Raw genomic sequence first — 15646 nt, 5'->3', positions numbered from 1 at the left:
AAGCCCTGCTTTAGCTAAATGTCTCTGTGGGTCACGGGGACAGTGAGCAGTAGTGATGGCTGCTTCTAAAAATGGACACACTGAACGGGCTCGCCGGTTGGGAAAGGAGCTGGCAGGAATGCTCCTGTGTGCCGTGAGCCAGACTCAGAAGCCACTGGGCCGCACAGTGACACGGGCCCGTGGGCCACCTGGGCTTCAAGTAAAGTGTCACCCCCTGAGCTCTGACTCGGGCCAGCTGTTGGGGGGTGGGGTGGTGCGGGGGCAGCTCCCAGTCCGTCAGCCTGGTCTGGGCGTTCTCAGACGTTGCTGAGGACAGCGGCGCCCTCAGTGCCCTGTCCGCAGCTGAGCAGGGCGAATTCATGGAAGATGCAGCCTGTGAGAGAGGGCTGACGGTAGCGGTAGGATTTCAGCACATGAAAACAGAGGGGAAGCTTTCCTAGGGAGGCCAGGAGGCAGACTGGTGAGGTGTGCCCACGGACCAGGGCAGTGGGGGTGCAGAGCAGGTGCGTTCGCGGAACCGGGCTCAGCTCTGCTGGTTCGCTCTAGTCTTGGCAAGACCACTGGCTCTTCCTGAGGGTGTTCTTGCCCAGTGACGGGGCCCTGCAAGTGCAGGTGTGTCATAGGTGTCACCCGAGTGAGTGGACCGCAGTGCAGTGGGTTCCCGCGCACACTTCCTTCTCTCCCCACCCCCACAGGCACCTGCCTCCTGCCGTGGGGTGGCCAGTCCTCCCAGCGCCTCCCAGCTGCCCACTGTTCACGCACATCTGACAGTCGAGCGCAGAGAAAGCGTAAATCAGCTGCATAGTCCATTAGAAATCTTTGAGAAGGGGCCGAGTTTCTTGAAGTTGGTGAAAATGATCCAGGAGCACTTCCTTTGGCCTCCGAGACTGAACCTGGGGTGGAGGAGGAGCCGGCAGGGGGCGGGCTGGCAGCTGAGGAAGGGGCCTCAGCCACCTCCGCTCCGGGGACTGGAGCAGAAGGGGCCTCCCGCGGTCGTCTGCACACATGGATGCAGACAAGCTCATGACCGTGCTCGCAGGCCATCAGAGAAGGGCGGGAGCGGCCGGCACAACACAGCTCCTTCTCTGCTCCTTCGAGGGCTTAGTATGTGTGGCACATGTGAGCTGAACTGCACTACATGTGCGCTAAACTAAGCTTGTTCTCGTAATTGTGAAGTTTTATTTTCTAGTCCCAGTCGTGCCTTATATTTTCATTATTTGCCATGACAGTTTAGTCCCACGTGTAACTAGGTTCACCTAAAAGTAGACCCTTTTTGAGCAGTTCTCAGGTGGCATGTCCTCCTTTCCTTGGGACAGCTGCCTGTTCAGTGACCAGTGGGTGACAGTTGAAAGGTGGGTGAGCCCATGGGCTGGGCCACTTGGGTCCGTGGGGGCTCCGTCCGGGCTGCTGCTCCCCCACCCCACAGCAGGCCTTGTGCAGCTGCTCAGGAGTAGCCCGTGGCCTCCACGGCAGTTTCCTGGTGGGAAGGGGCTCTGTCTCGGCTGCGCCAGCTTCTTCACCTCTGCCTGGGCTCCAGAGCCTCCCAGCTGCCCTCCTGCCCTTCCTGCCTCCTCGCACAGAACGCGAGCCTCCCTGAGAGCAGAGGTGCAGCTGAGTCGTTGCTGTGTCCCCACGCGGAGCACAGCGCCAGGTTCGCAACAGGTACTCCGCGTATTTGCAGGAAAGATGAGCGAGTGAATGAGCGGATGGATGAGTGTTTGAGGGAGCGAGTGTATTTCCTTCCCCCTCACCGGCTCTGCCTGCATTTTTCCTCAGCCTCCCCCTGTTTCTCAGTCGCTCCTATCTGGCAAGCACCAGGTTTTGACATGGGGAGAAATTAACTCTGAAAGCGAGCCTGTCACATTTACAAATGGAGGTGGTGCTCAGACGTGGAAATCTGAGCAAGGAGGTTGGCGAATCGTTTGCCTGTCCCCCTCCCCCGCCGCCAGGCTGGCGCTTTGCTGTTGACCTGAGTCATGGGGAGCTCTGGGGAGGCCCAGAGTGCGCCGGGAGCAGCAGTGCCCGCACACCCTCTCCTGCTAGGGCTCAGGCTGCTGTCGGGGGGTGTGGGTTCGCTTCCCTCCTCTTGGCCCAGAGTTGAGGGCACAGCAGAGGGCAGGGAGCACCCAGGGCTCTCTGAGTTCTGTCTCCTGGGGGAGCAGAGGTGGCTCAGGACCCAGGCCCATGGGAGGGTGGGCGTTGGTCCTGAGAACCTTCCAGAGGGAGGTGGGGATTGGAAAAGTCCCCATGAGATGAGGCCCTAGGCCTGTAGCTGCCCTCAGGATCAGACTCCCTGACCCGATCTCAGCCCTGCCCAGTGTCTGCACGCCCCTTCTCCCCAGATTCCCAAATCCTTGTGGTGCCGCGGGTATGGTGGAAGGGACTGCAGCGTTGGAGTGAGGAGGGATGAGATAAGTAGAGAGGGAGGGGCTGCTGGGTGCGGACTAAGCCGTCCCTCTTGTGGACGTCGTCTTGTTTCATCCTTGATGTGCCCCAGGGAGGTGGAGAAGTCATTCCCGCTTTACAGATGAGAGGACTGAAGGACTGGGGCTCAGGGAGCTGGGGAACTCCCTCGAGGTCACACAGTGCGTGCGGACCCTGCTACGCTGTGCTTCCACCAAGCGCGCGGCCTTCTAGCTCTGGTTCTGCAGGAGGCCGTGCTAGCTGGGCCTGGTGACCTGCAGCAGATGTTCGAGGGTCACCCTGGGGAACTGCGGTCTCACAGGCTGTACAGACCATGCATCAGATGGTGGCCTCACGGCCCGGGGCTCAGCCAGGCCCTCCAGGAGGAAGGTGCTGTGTGCACAGCCGCTCCCAGGTGCCCCACACCTGCCGGGGCCTCTCACCAGCCATCCCCGCAGGGAGAGGGCGAGGCGCCAGGCTGGCCATTTAAGAACCACCACAGGAGCTTGAAGGAGGGGGTTCCTGGCACCTTTCCTCCTGAGAATTCTTATTTAGAAGGTCAGGAGCGGAGCCCCAAGTCTGCCACCCAGCTGCTCCGGAGAGCCAAGCTGGGACCCTGCTATTCACGCCTGGGTCCCCGAGGGGACCTGCAGCATTAGGGATTCTGCCGCCGTTTGAAGTTGCCGAATCTGAGGCTCAGAGAGAGGATGCGACTCAACGAGACACTGGAGCCGGGGTTCAGACCCATCAGGGCCCCAGAGCTGAGCGTGGGGCACCCTGTGACCCACGGGCTGGGCGGTCACAGTTTGGGGCTCTCAGCAGGAGACCTGGAAGGTTGGGAGCTGCTTCCCGGGCCCCGGGAGAAGCAGTCCTGGGCCGCAGGCTGTTCACCTCCACACCCAGCGGCTTCACGGTCCTGATCCAGAATCTTTGGGCCTGTTTTATTTATTTGTCTTTGATCTGCGGCCCAGTCCTGGTTACCCAGCTCCTGGTTACAGGGTAACCAGGCACACCTAGTTGTCCTGCAGGCGTGTTTGTGAAGGAGACAAAGTCCCCTGCCTCTCCAAGACGGGAACAAATAATGGTTTAATAATTGACGCTCCCACCTCGGGAGCACCGTGCCAGCTGCTGCGGAAGATGATTTATCGCATAACGGAAGGGGCCGGGCAGCCCATCCAGAGCCTGGGGGCCCTGCTGGCCCTAGCTTCAAGGTGGCAGGGGTGGGCAGCCAGGTCAGTATGATTTGCAGGAGGAGGGGGAGGCCAGCGTGCTTCCCAGTGTGGGTCCCAGGGTGTCCAGCGCTAGCCTCATGTGGTGTCCCCTTTTCTGGGCTCATTCAAGACCCAGCAGTGCCAGCAGTTCTTCTAAGAGATCTGAGCAGGAGAGAGGGGTTCAGTGGAGCAGCGTTTGTTATGACTTGGCTGTGTGCCGGCCACATGCTGAGCTGCAACAATCACTGTGACTCTCTTTATCCCACCAAGGCTCAGAGAGGTTAAGTTCCTTCCCCAGAGCCACACAGTGCAGAAGTGGAGCAGCTGGGTTTGAGTCTGGGTGCCTGGGTAGGTTAGTTACCCTTTCCTAGTGGCGGTCCATGTGCCAAACACGGCCACGTGCTCCCACGCAGCCTCCTCCTCCCACATCACAGGAGGGCACACCATGAGCACCCCAACCCGGGCACAGGCCAGGCCGCGGGAGTCCGATCACCACCCAGGTGGAGCGGGACCCCAACCCAGGCCTGATTCTCTGCCCTGAGTTCTCAGCTCCTTTCCAGAACTAGAAGCATCATGAATGGTGGCATCTGTGATCAGAGGCTCTAGGGGACAGAGGCGGCCCAGCCGATTCTGACTCAAAGAGAATGAGATGATTTCACTTCTTGATGTTCCACAGCCGTCAGGGGAGTGAAGGTGTTTTTCGGGTGTCAGAAGAGCTCAGCTTACAGAGATTTCCGAGCACAGTGAGCCTCATAAAATCCTCCAAGGATTCGAGAAACTGATGGAAAATGAAGAATCTTCTACCCCGGAACGCTCAGGCACACAGCATGGTCAGATGTGGTCATTTCCCTGGTTTTGATGTTTTACTGCAGTGAGACCATTTTCCCTGAGAATTAAAACAAAACAGAAATCCAAATAATATTTACACATTTTGCACATTCATCATATAATTATATGCATTATGTGTGTGTGTGCGTATGTTAAAATTACATATAACTCCAATAATTATGTGGCACGTGTAATATTAAAATATTAAACATTTACATACTTATTTACCGGTAAAAATAACACAATGAAAACAAGAACCCTCTGCCTCCTCTTCAAGGTTGCCCTTGTCGGTTGGCCATCTCTCTGCCACCAGGCACGCTAGCTGCTGGGCGCTCCTGTCCCTGAGGCTCCGTCCTGGGTCCCCGGAGTGAGCACACGGCCCTCTGCTCCAGCTCCAGCTCGGCTTCTTTCCAGGTCTGCTCCTCACCCCCCGAGGCTGGCCCTGCCCTGGTTCCTGACCGTTGCGCCCTGTTAGGAAGCAGTCACAGCCTCAGGGCTTAAAGCCGGCTCATGCCCTCCAGCCCTGGAGCCCTGTTCACTTACTCATCGCTCATTCGTTCTTCAGACATTCGGTGATCCCCTGCCTTGTGCTGCGTAAACCAGGTTCTGTCCCTTCTCTCCCATCTCTCCTGGCAGTGGGGCAGACTCATGAGTCCCTGGATCCACGCCCTGTGGTAGGAAAGAGGAGGGAAGCAGCTCTTTCCACCCCGAGGAGAGATCTGATCCCTGGACCTCCCCTGGCTGCTCACGCCACAGGGACCCAGGCAGCACGGGGGAGACCCTGTGTTCCTATTGACAGGAAGAGGCCGCTGCACGCCTGCGTTCCCGCCGTGGGTGACAGGCAGGCCTTTCATGGGCAGACGGGTCAGGAGCGTCACCGCAGAACGTCCTGTAGGAAGCTTGGGTCGGAAACTTTCCTGGGAAGGAAGATGCTTGGAACTAAGGACACGTGTGGCCTGGGCAGCAACTCACGGATGCTCAGAAGGTGTGGGTGGGCCGGGGCCGGAGGACAGTGGTGTCTCTGCTGCCACCTCCGAGGGAACCTCTCTTCCCAGCTTCTCTCCCCAGGTTCACCGCATTTGGAAAGTTTGTGTCAGTGAAGGACGACGAACTTGTTTTTCGTCTCATTAATCAAAACCACATCTGCCAGCCAGGGCTGGGGTAACCGGTGTGACCGTGCAGAGCTGCGCACTCGCGCCCGAGGAGAGGAGGGTGATGCTTTCTCTGGTTTGTGCTGGCTGATGGAGGATAAGCATACGATTTCCAATTGACTGTTTGAAATACTGAAAACCGGTACTGTTAATACCATCAGTGCCTTCGGGAGCCCCAGATGGGAGCCCTCGGTCCGAACCGTCTCTGTCATTCTGAGCACTGGAAACTGTGTCCACAGGAAGGATGTTTGCAAGTGGCAGGACCAGGACCAGGGAACTGACACTGACTGAGTGTTCACTGTGTACCCAGCCCTGTGCGGGGAGCTGCCAGCCCGGTGGGGGAGGTGGCACCAGCAGAGGAGTTTATGATCCAGAGCTACAGGGAGAGGTGGGCATGTCCAGTGCCACAGAGATCCAGGCAGGGGTCAGAGCTCAGGGGTGAGGTGTTCTGTTTCCCAAGTGCCTAGCTGCATGCTCTGTGTGTGGCTGACGCCCCAGGAAGGCCTGCAGGGTGTGCGGGGTGCTTGTTACCCCAAACCAGCATCCTTTATCCATCGCCCACTCGACGCAGGCGGAGGGCAGCTGGACTTTGCAGCCTTGCCACCTTGGAGATCTCTTCCTGATCCACCACGGTCTCCAGAATGTTAACCATAAAGCTGTGTTCTGTGGCCACCACATATGCTCCAAAATCGTTAAATAAGCATATTTTCAGTAAGTCCATGGGAAGTCTGTTCCCTTCCTGATTGGTTTGCCTACTGAATGTTGTATTAGGTTTTCCTGCCTCTCCAAGCTTCCCGGGCTGTATCCCCATGTCTGTGGTGTTCTTACTGCTTCCGCTGGAGAACTGGCAGTGGTGTGTGGCCAGCCCAGGGCCCGGGACCTTCTGCAGAGCCGTCCCAGGCACCCTTCCTCCAAGGACACATTTTCAGGAAATCCGGCTTCACACGGCTCCTTGAGTCAAGATGGGGGAGCAGCCTGGTGGCATCTGGGGTCAGCATCTGTACTTTCTGACTTGCTTTGGGCCTGAGCTTCTATTCTTATTGAAAGCAGGTGGCAGCATGGGAGGGGTGTGAGTTTTTTAATCACTTAGGATGGAATCAGGTCAAGTTCAAATAACGTGCAACATTCTCTGACCCTGGTACAGTGTGCTCCCAGCTCCCAGAGTATCTTGTTCACACCTCACTGCATTGTTGTGCAGACGTTCCTCTACTTACCCACAGGTTAGACTCTGAAGTCTGCTGCCGAGGTTTTCCCAGCGTGGCACCACCTAGGTGACCCAGGCGTCCGCTGAGCTGATGTGCGTTTTCTCCGTTGCGGGGCTTTCCTTACTGCCGTGAAAGTTCCTAAAGTGAGAAGCGGTGGCTGGAGGAGCCTCTGCAGCTTGTTTTCCCGTGATGGTGTCCCCTTTAAGACTGAGAGTTTCTTTCAGGCAAGGAGGATATTTCATTCATCCGGGTGCTCCCGTAGCTGGAGTGGTTCTCGGCATGTGGCAGGACTTCCAGAGGTGATTCTCAGGGAGGCAGACGGCGGGGAGGGCAGATGGGAGCGTGAGTGGGTGGCTGGGTGGGTAAATGGCTGGATGCACAGTTGGCTGAGTGGTTGGGTGAAGAGCTGAGTACTTGGACAGTAGGGTGAGGAGGATAAAGAACACATGACTAATGGTAGGTGGCTGTGTGCACTTGTGGGTGGTTGGGTGATCTGGTTGCCCGACTCACTGACGTACCAAAAGTCTTCCTTGAGTGACTTAAATCCCTTCAAATGGCAAATAAATAGCCCAGCTTTTGCAGATGTTTTAGGATGTATATCAGAGTCCCACTCTTTCTTTGACAGTTTTGGTGATTTGCAATTAAAATGTTGTCACAAGTAGCCCCATTCTCACCAGGACAAAGGCAGTGGCAAGACGGTCGCCGGGAGCTCCTGCTGCAGGGTGTATGTACTGCATCAGGGGGCTGTGGGGGAGGAGCACCGAGCAGGGAGCCAGGAGCCCTGGGGTGCAGCCCTTGGCTGCACCCCGTGAGACCTGCCCACCCTGCAGAATTGAGCATTAGTTGGAATTGTGTACATAAAACAATTAACACTGTAGTTGGCACATCGTGACCACTCAAAGCTTCTCGTTTTTCTTCAGTCTTCCCCGTGTGTAGCGGGTACCAGATGAGACAATGGAGGCTGGAGCGCTCTGATGGTGGTCTAGGCTCCAGGGGTTCAGGGCTCCACGTGGCTGGGCTTGGGTGTTTCTGGGGAGCTGTGCAGGAACCGGGAAGCAGAGCAGAGAACTGTCGGAGACTCGGGCACTTGTGGGCGAGGAGACTGGGGCACAGGCCCTCTCCCGCAGAGGTCAGAGGTCACTGGTGCCGAGCCGGGGCAAAGCGAGATGCTCTGGCAGGACTGGCCCTTGAGTCAGGTGGACTTGGAGGGGAGTCCCGACAGGGCGACCCCGAGGAAGCTCTTTCCCCTCATGGCCTCTGTCACGCTGTCTGTGAAGGAGGAGGTGATGCCACTGACAGGGTGGCACGAGGCTTCAGTGCGGCAGAGGCAGGACGGGGGGCTTCCCCGTGCTTCCCCGTGTACAGCACGCTTGAGAACACGCCCCTTGTGATGCTGCTGCCACAACCGTGTTCACCGTCGTGCATCAGGGTGCTGAACGTTACGTACCGTAGCACAGAACTGAGAACGTGTGTCTATTTGGCAAATAAATGCACTTATATTGTAAAATTAAAACAATTACTAGGAAGTTCCCCTGTGATTATTAAGAAATTGTTCATGAGGACTGTGATGAAGATGCGGAGCCAGAGGAGAGCAGGGTAAGAAGACACAGCTCTGTGCACCCGTCCCTTCCTGGGTCCTGGCTCGCTCCCCAACACCTGAGCAGCGAGGCCCGTGGGGGCCGGCGGTCATGAATGCCCCTCATCAGCAGTGAAGCGCTTTCCAGCCACAGGAACAGCGTCCACAGCGCAGCCTACGTTATCCGTTTCCCGTTTGCTCTGTGCTCCGTGTTGTGGCCCCTCGAGTGTGTTCTTGGAGGCCCCAGGAGAGCCTTCTTTCCTCAGGGATCCTAGAAAGGGCAGGAGGAAGGACCACTATCCATGGTGGCCTCGCCTCAGACCTACTGGAGATGCAGCGCGGGGGCCAGTGGGCATGTGGGGTAGCTCTCAGGTCAAAGTACGAGGCACTGGGCAGGTGTGCCCCGAAGTCGTCACTACGTTGACAGTTACGAATCGAGTGGAAGCCTTTCACGGTGACGGCATTCCATGTTTGACGTCTGGCGAGCTCTGCATCCTGAGCAGACCTGCCTGCAGCCGACATGCACGGTCAGTCCAGACAGTGCGCCTGCAGTGGGCTGAAGCTACCTCACCGGGGTCAGAGCCGCACGCCGGCCCCGGGAGGGCTGCTTCGGGAGGGGAAGGCGGCTGAGGACGTGGCGCGTCTGGCGCGGGCGCTGGCGCCTTTCTCCTGAGATGCGCCGGTCCGTCCCAGGGCGGAGGTTCTGTTTCAGGGTCTGGAGATACAGGCACCGTGCAGACTTAAACGGAGACGGCCGAGTCGGTGCAGCTCTGCGCCTACACATGGAAGGAGGCCCAGCTCCGGCACGTGCGCGCGCGGCTTTTGCATGGATCCTTGCACGTGTGTTCCACGCCGCAGGTCCTGGCTCCCTGCTGTCAGGGTAGGGTTTTCTACCTGGAATCAGTCAGTGCTGTGCATGTGGATGTGTGTGCACACGTGTCACTTCTGTAATTGCGAGAGCCCACGTGGGCCGCGGGCAGGGGAAGCCAGGCGTTTCCTGGGTGGGTGGGTGGCTGGCTGGTGTGGCGGGTGTGCTGCGGGCCCCTCACGTGATGCCCGGGTTCTCCCGGGCTGCTCGCTGGCCGTGTGGTGGAGGCTCGGCTGACACCCCGGGGGCCCAGCTGTCGGGAGCGAGGCTGTCAGCAGCTGTAGTCTCATCTCCTGTTTCTGTTCTCCTTTCCTCCCTCGGAGTCTCGGGAAGGTCGTTTCCCTTGAGGACCTGCCCGTGGCGAGGGGATGTGGGCTTCCTGGCGCAGGCCCCGGAGGAGTGACTGAAGTTCTCCGTCCTGGACCTCGTTTGGTTCCTGGGGGCCAAAGTCCCCAGGGCCCCAGGGCCCCCATGAGGCGACACGGGGCCCACAGCAGCGGGCTGGGAGGGCGATGCTCCGGTGGTGGTGGTCTTTTGTCTCGGAGGGGCCTCTAAACCTGCTCCTTTCCCGGCGCCTTCGGCGGGGGACACGGATGCTCTCACCCCTCCCCAGGCTGGGCCAGGGCCGTGGTTTCACTTCTTCACATTGTTTTGAAGCATAACACAGGGCCGAGCGCATAGAACCGCTGGCTGCAGGGTCGTGTGTGTGTGTGTGTGTGTGTACGTGTACGCTAGGTGTGGATTGCAGAGCATCACCCAGCTGACTCGGGATGGGCACCTTGAAAATCGCTGATGGGCAGGACCGAGGACCACGGGACGGAGATGGTGGTGCTGCCTCGCTGTGCTGTGAGGACCCTGCTATGGGGGGCAGAGCCACACTGACTCTCAGAGCCTGAGTCCTGAGCCCACCCCCCACCTCCTGGAGCACGGGGAGCTGTGATCACGGCCCTGGGCAAGAAGGCAAGAGAACCTGTTGATTCTGTCTACCAGCGTAGGGAGTGCCTGCTGATTGTGTTTATTTGTCAGGGCTGCATCGAGGCTGGTGTCCGTGGGGGGTATCTGCGCTGACAGGAGTTAGAAGCGGGTTTGTTCTCTCCTCCAAGGCTCCCTGCTCACTCTGAGCGAGAGGGTGGAGGCCTGGCTGGAGGGCTTCTCTCAGGACAGAGCTGGACAATCACAGGTGATAAAGCAACTTGCTCCAGGAAGGATGCCCCAGACCCGTTCCTGAGAAGGAGGGAGGGAGCGCCCTGTGGCCAGGCGGGAGCTCAGTCCCGTAGCCAGGAAGGCCACCCCGCCGCCCTGCACTGGCCAGAGAGGCTGCAGCCTGGCCGGGCTGGTATCAGGACTGTCTTAAAAGCACAGATCTGCCCCGTGGCCGGAAGGGTCCAATCCACACTTCCTAGTTTCCCATACAAGGGCCTCATGGACTGGCCTCTCTGTTCCCAGTGAGCCAGGCCCTGCCCATGCCCCACCCACTCTCCCCCATCTCCTCCTGCCACTGTCGCTGTCCAGGCTCAGATGCCCCTTCTGCCGGGAAGCCTTCGCTGGCTTCCTCCCAGGGTCTGACTGGTACACTGCCTCAGGGTGGGCTAGGGACCAGGTCCTCCACTGGCCGGTCGGCTCCGTGGGCAGGCACGGGGCCTGCCTTGCATCTCCCCAGGGACATGCATGTGAGCATGGTGGGTCTGGGGCTTCTGCCTGCCTCTGTGAGGTACCGGTGGCCTCTCTGGGAGAGCGAGGACTGGCGCATCCCCTGAGACAGAGTGGATGAGGACAATGCATTGGAGCCCGCTCTCAGCAGGCGTCGGGTCAGAGCAGTCAGTTCTGTGCTGGCTGGCTTTGCAGGGGAAGCCTCCCTGGCCAGGCGAGCAGGGGTCCTGAGAGAAACGGGGCCAGGAGGCCAGAGGCAGCATCATGGCCCCTAAAGTTCACATCCTAATCCCCAGAACCTGTGAATATGTCACCTTACCTGGCAGGGGAAATGAAGGCTGCAGGTGGAATTACCGTTGCTAATCAGCGGACTTTAAAATGTAGAAGATAGCCTGAATTTATCCAGGTGGGCCCAGTATAACCCAAGGGTCCTTAAAAGTGGGAGAGGAAGGCCCAAGAAGGGTCAGAGGAAGCAGTGTGAGGAGGACTTGCGCTCCTGCTGCTGCTCTGCAGGTGGAGGCCGGGCCAGCAGGAGGCAGGGCGCCCCACGGCTGCTCTTCCTGCTTGTTACCGAGGGGCTGCCACCCTTCCTTCAGGTCACCCCTGAAATGCCACTTCCCCCAGGAAGCCTCCAGCTCGGTTGTGAATCTTCCCTGTTTGGTTAACATGATAAGGAGGAAGGAAGGCATGTTCTTGGCACAGCACATGGCTGGTGCTTCTGGAGAGTGAGCGGGTACGTTCCAGAGACGGAAAGCGGGGTGAAAATAAATGGCCTCTCCCTTCCAGGATCCGAAGCACCCATGGCAGAGCCTTGTGCCATCTCCAGTGGACTCCATTTCCCAAGAGACTCTGGCACCAAAGAATGCGCGGCTATTAAGGACTACTTTGCTTCAGTAATTACTGCCCCCCAGGGTGGCTATTTCCCGTCAAAAGCAAGGAAAATGGAACTTTGGGCTGGTCTGGGCCACCTGAGCCCAGACACACACACACACCCCCCAGGCCCTCCAAAGTGCTGGGAATGGCTCCCAGACCCCATCCCTCGCCTGGAGGACTCGGGCCAGGGTCCACAGAAGGATCAGGGGACCCGTGAACTGCTATACACCCAGGGCTTGGCAAACAGCACCAGATAAATATTTGTTGAATGAACAATGGAACGAATGCTGCTTACCAGGTGTTTTCATGCCATGTCATGTGGTAGTCACGGCACCAGGGCAAACCTGAATGCACGTTCTTAGAAATGATGTGACTCTGCACAGCTCCCCAAGATGCCTGAGGGGCCCTGTGCTGCTGGCCGGCCAGGCAGGAATTCACAGCAGCCCCTGTTCTGGGCTGATCCTGGCCTGGCCTGGCCTGTGGGAGTCCTCAAGGCCCTCCTGGGTAGATGTTCGTACTGAATAGGCCTCCCATCATGCAAAGGGAGACGCAGCCCCCAGACAATGTGGCTGTGTCTTCTTACCTACCTGGTGTGTCAGCTCCCCCGTTGCTACAAGGCTGGCCAGCCCCGGGCTGCAGCTGCCTGCCTGCCCGCCCGCCCGCCCACCAGCTGGGTAAAGGCCCTGATCTCTCCATAGCAGGGCCTGGAAGAAGGTGGGAGCGGAGAGGGGCAGTAAGGAAAAAAACCCATGATCAAGTTCCCAGGCAACCCCTGGACATCATGCCTCATTTCAAGGAACCACCTGGAAGGGGCAGCCGTGAAAATGCCTTTGATGGGGCTGAGGATGTCCCCTGCGCTGCAACCGGGCAGCAGCCACCAGGCACAGGTCACTGTGGTGGCCGCCTCGGCACTGGTGATATGTCCTGTCATCACCGCTAGCAGTCTGGTTCTGGGGAGCCCCGCCCCAAAAAGGAAACCGGCTGACTGATGCTGGCCACGATGCTGGCATCCAGGAGGGTCTGAGGCTCTCGGGTCCGCGGGCAGCAGGAAAAGGAGGCTCTTTCTCGAGTGTCTCCAAGCGGCCATGGGGACCAGAGGGGAGCCTTCCGTGGCGCAGGTCCTCGGGCACCGTCCCCGGGGCTACCCCACGTGCGTAGGTGCCTGGTTCCCCGCTCCCGAGGTCCTAGTCGTTGACTCCTGTTTGCTGAGCAGGCATTTGGGGGTGAGGCGTGACAGATGTGGTCCCTGTGCCCACAGAGCTTCCAGCCCAGCAGGGAAGAAACACAACCAAGTGTATAAGGTGTCAACCAAGGATAACAAGAGCTAAACAGGGAGCAGGTCGAGCGGACACGAGGGCCCACACCCCTCGGAAGAGCTCTCGGTTGGGGCCTGGGGCAGCTGCACGCCCAGGAGCCGCACCCCCTCCAGCGTGCTTGCCCGCCACACCTCGGCGTCCTTGTCTGTAGATGGTGACGGGACTGCCTTCTTCCCCTGTTGTCTGGGGCTCCGTGAACAGTGTGAAACAGCCCTTCCCACTGTCACTGTCACCGCCAGCAGGGCTCTGAATACTTACATTCTGGTGGTGATAAGGGCCACGGTCTGGCTGGCACCTTGAACAGCCTTTCTGTTCTATGCAGGTGTGTTATTTGGGCTTCAAAGTTCATGAAGTGTTTTCCTGTCCACTTTCTTCTGGTTCCCTTCCAAATCCTACTGTTGAGTCAATCCTCAGGGCACCGCTGTGAACTGTCCTGTCTGTGCCCCTTGCTCAGGATCTTAGAAGTGAGCTTGAACTTGAACCCAGGTCTCCAGGCTCCAAGGCCTCATCGTTGTTTTTCTTTCTCTTTTCTTTCTTTTTTTTTTTTAATTTAAAAACACAGAGTCAGAAGCAGCAGTTCCCACGAGCCTCTCTGACTCCCTGGAGGCAGTGGGGCCAAATCACAACTACTGTTTTCAGCAACAATAGCAAACACTGGGATTTTTTTTTTTAAAGATCATATTCTTTAGTTGACAAAATAGAGTATCTCCAATTAGAAGCATCTTCCTGAAAAAGCATTTGTTTCTTCTCAGAACAAATTACACGTATGCTGAGATTTCCCGGAGCCTTGGTCTCTGCGCAGGGAATTCAGTAGAATGTTCCAGGGCCTTGCGGGAAGCCGAGCTGGTTTCTCTTCAGTGCTCTTCCAGCGTGCAGTTGAGTTCTCAGTTTTCAGTCCTCAGGCCTACGTCCCAGGGATATCTCGACTGTTGAAGTGGACGGAGCAGCTCTGGGTTCAGACGGCCTGGTCCAGGTCCTGGCAGGCTCTGTCTCTCCATGTCCACCCATGACAGGCACCTGGCGGTCTCTGGTGTATCCGGGCTTGGGGTGGGTTCCAGGAGCAAGTGTGTGCCCAGCCCAGGGGTCAGAACGAGAACGGTGTCCTCCAATGTCTGAGACGGGAGGGCGGAGTTGTCGTCTGGGAGCGCTGCCCTTGGTGGAGTGTACCACTCAGCCAGAAACAAGTACAGTTTGTCCGAGCAGCTGGCAGGATCCGGCCACGTCCCCTGCTGGAGACCGGGCACCCCGGGCTTGCCAGCTGCCCCACGTGCCCCGTGCTTGCCGTCGCTGCTTCGGTAGGCTTTCTAGGGAAACTTGGAATTTTTTTTTTAATCTTCAGCTTCCCAGCTCATGTCTCTGCAGACCAGTGAGGCCTGGAGTCTCTTCATTTCACTCTGACAGCTCTTATCAATCTCCTCCGTAATTAAAGAAAGCAGATTTAGCAACAGGCTCTCTTATCTGCTGTCAGCTGGGACCCGATCAGTTCACAGCACCAGCGGGGGTCGGCCTTCCGTGCTGCCTTCCACTCATGTCCCCAGGGTCATCCGTTAAAGATGTTTCGTGGATGTAAAATAGATGCATAGATGGATGGGTGGAGAGATATGTAGAGAGACGGGCAGACAGACAGAGCACACCATCACCATCGGCCTGCAGGAGAGGGAGAGAGAGACCTGCGCGCTCATCACAGAGTCAGGAAGGGCCTTCGGGATCCTGCTCAGGGGCTTGCAAAATTTATTAATCAAATGCAGTGTATTTGCAGCCCGACATAAAACAAACAGAAAGCATTTCTGCCCTGGTTGTCGGGGGGTGAGGAGGCCAGAGGAACTGGTCAGGTGGGTGGAGACCTGCCCCCGCCCCGAACCCCATCACATTGACAGGTTCTTCCCACACTCAAGGGGAGACTCTACAAGGCTGAGGGTGGAGTTCTGCTGCTACATGGAGCGGGGGACAGCAGTCTGACTTGGGGGCCAGACTGCTTCCTGGCAGAGGCTGCCCTGGGCAGAACTGTGAACACTGAACAAGAGTCAGGTAGGCGTCCAGGCAGAAGGCGGGCCCCTTTGCTCACTCTGGTGAGCCTCATTTATGAACCTTTCCCCAGAACATCACACCTGCCCTTAGCCTAGGGCTCAAGTTCAAGACGTCAAAGCTGGAGTCCAAGAAACACGCGCAATGGCGAGGTCAGAGCGCCAGGCCCCCCAGCCTCCCTGGCCCCTGCCCAGTCCCTCTGGCAGGGAAGGGGTTCTCACTGGCCACTTGCACCCAGTTTCCTGAGCACTTCGTCTCAGTGTTGCACATACCTCGCCAGACTTCAAGTATTAAAAGCAGACTTCAGGCTGATGGCAGTCAGATGTTATCATGTGAATGCTGCTGTTTTTACAGGAAGGCCAAGGAAGAAACAGGCTGTTTTGCACTTTGGTTAGAAAATGTGCTTAGGAGGCAGCAGAGTCATTGTGAGGAGACCAGGGAGCCCGGCGGGGCAGAGAGGGCCCTGCCCAGCAAAGCCCTCAGGCCCCGTAACGGCACCCCTCGGGGGTGACCCTGTCCTTTTATGAGCTGTTGCTGTCC

The 15646-nt window shown here is 58.0% G+C and overlaps 1 protein-coding gene across 9 annotated transcripts in view; it reads left to right on the top strand.

Moving 5' to 3' along the window:
• TRAPPC9 (trafficking protein particle complex subunit 9) overlaps positions 1-15646 on the top strand; it is a 433756-nt gene that overhangs the window by 364355 nt on the left and 53755 nt on the right. Inside the window, exon 23 of one of the 9 annotated variants that reach the window (XM_072949775.1) lies at positions 11679-12050. The exons of the other annotated variants lie outside the window; for them this stretch is intronic. Within the exon in view, the coding sequence (XP_072805876.1) occupies positions 11679-12022 (344 nt within the window). The 3' untranslated portion in view covers positions 12023-12050. Of the gene's footprint in view, positions 1-11678; positions 12051-15646 lie in introns of those variants that run through there. 9 annotated transcript variants of the gene reach the window in all.

This window comes from Vicugna pacos, chromosome 25, assembly GCF_048564905.1.
Source record: "Vicugna pacos chromosome 25, VicPac4, whole genome shotgun sequence".
NCBI lineage: Eukaryota > Metazoa > Chordata > Mammalia > Artiodactyla > Camelidae > Vicugna > Vicugna pacos.
This window is presented reverse-complemented; position numbering and strand designations above follow the sequence as displayed.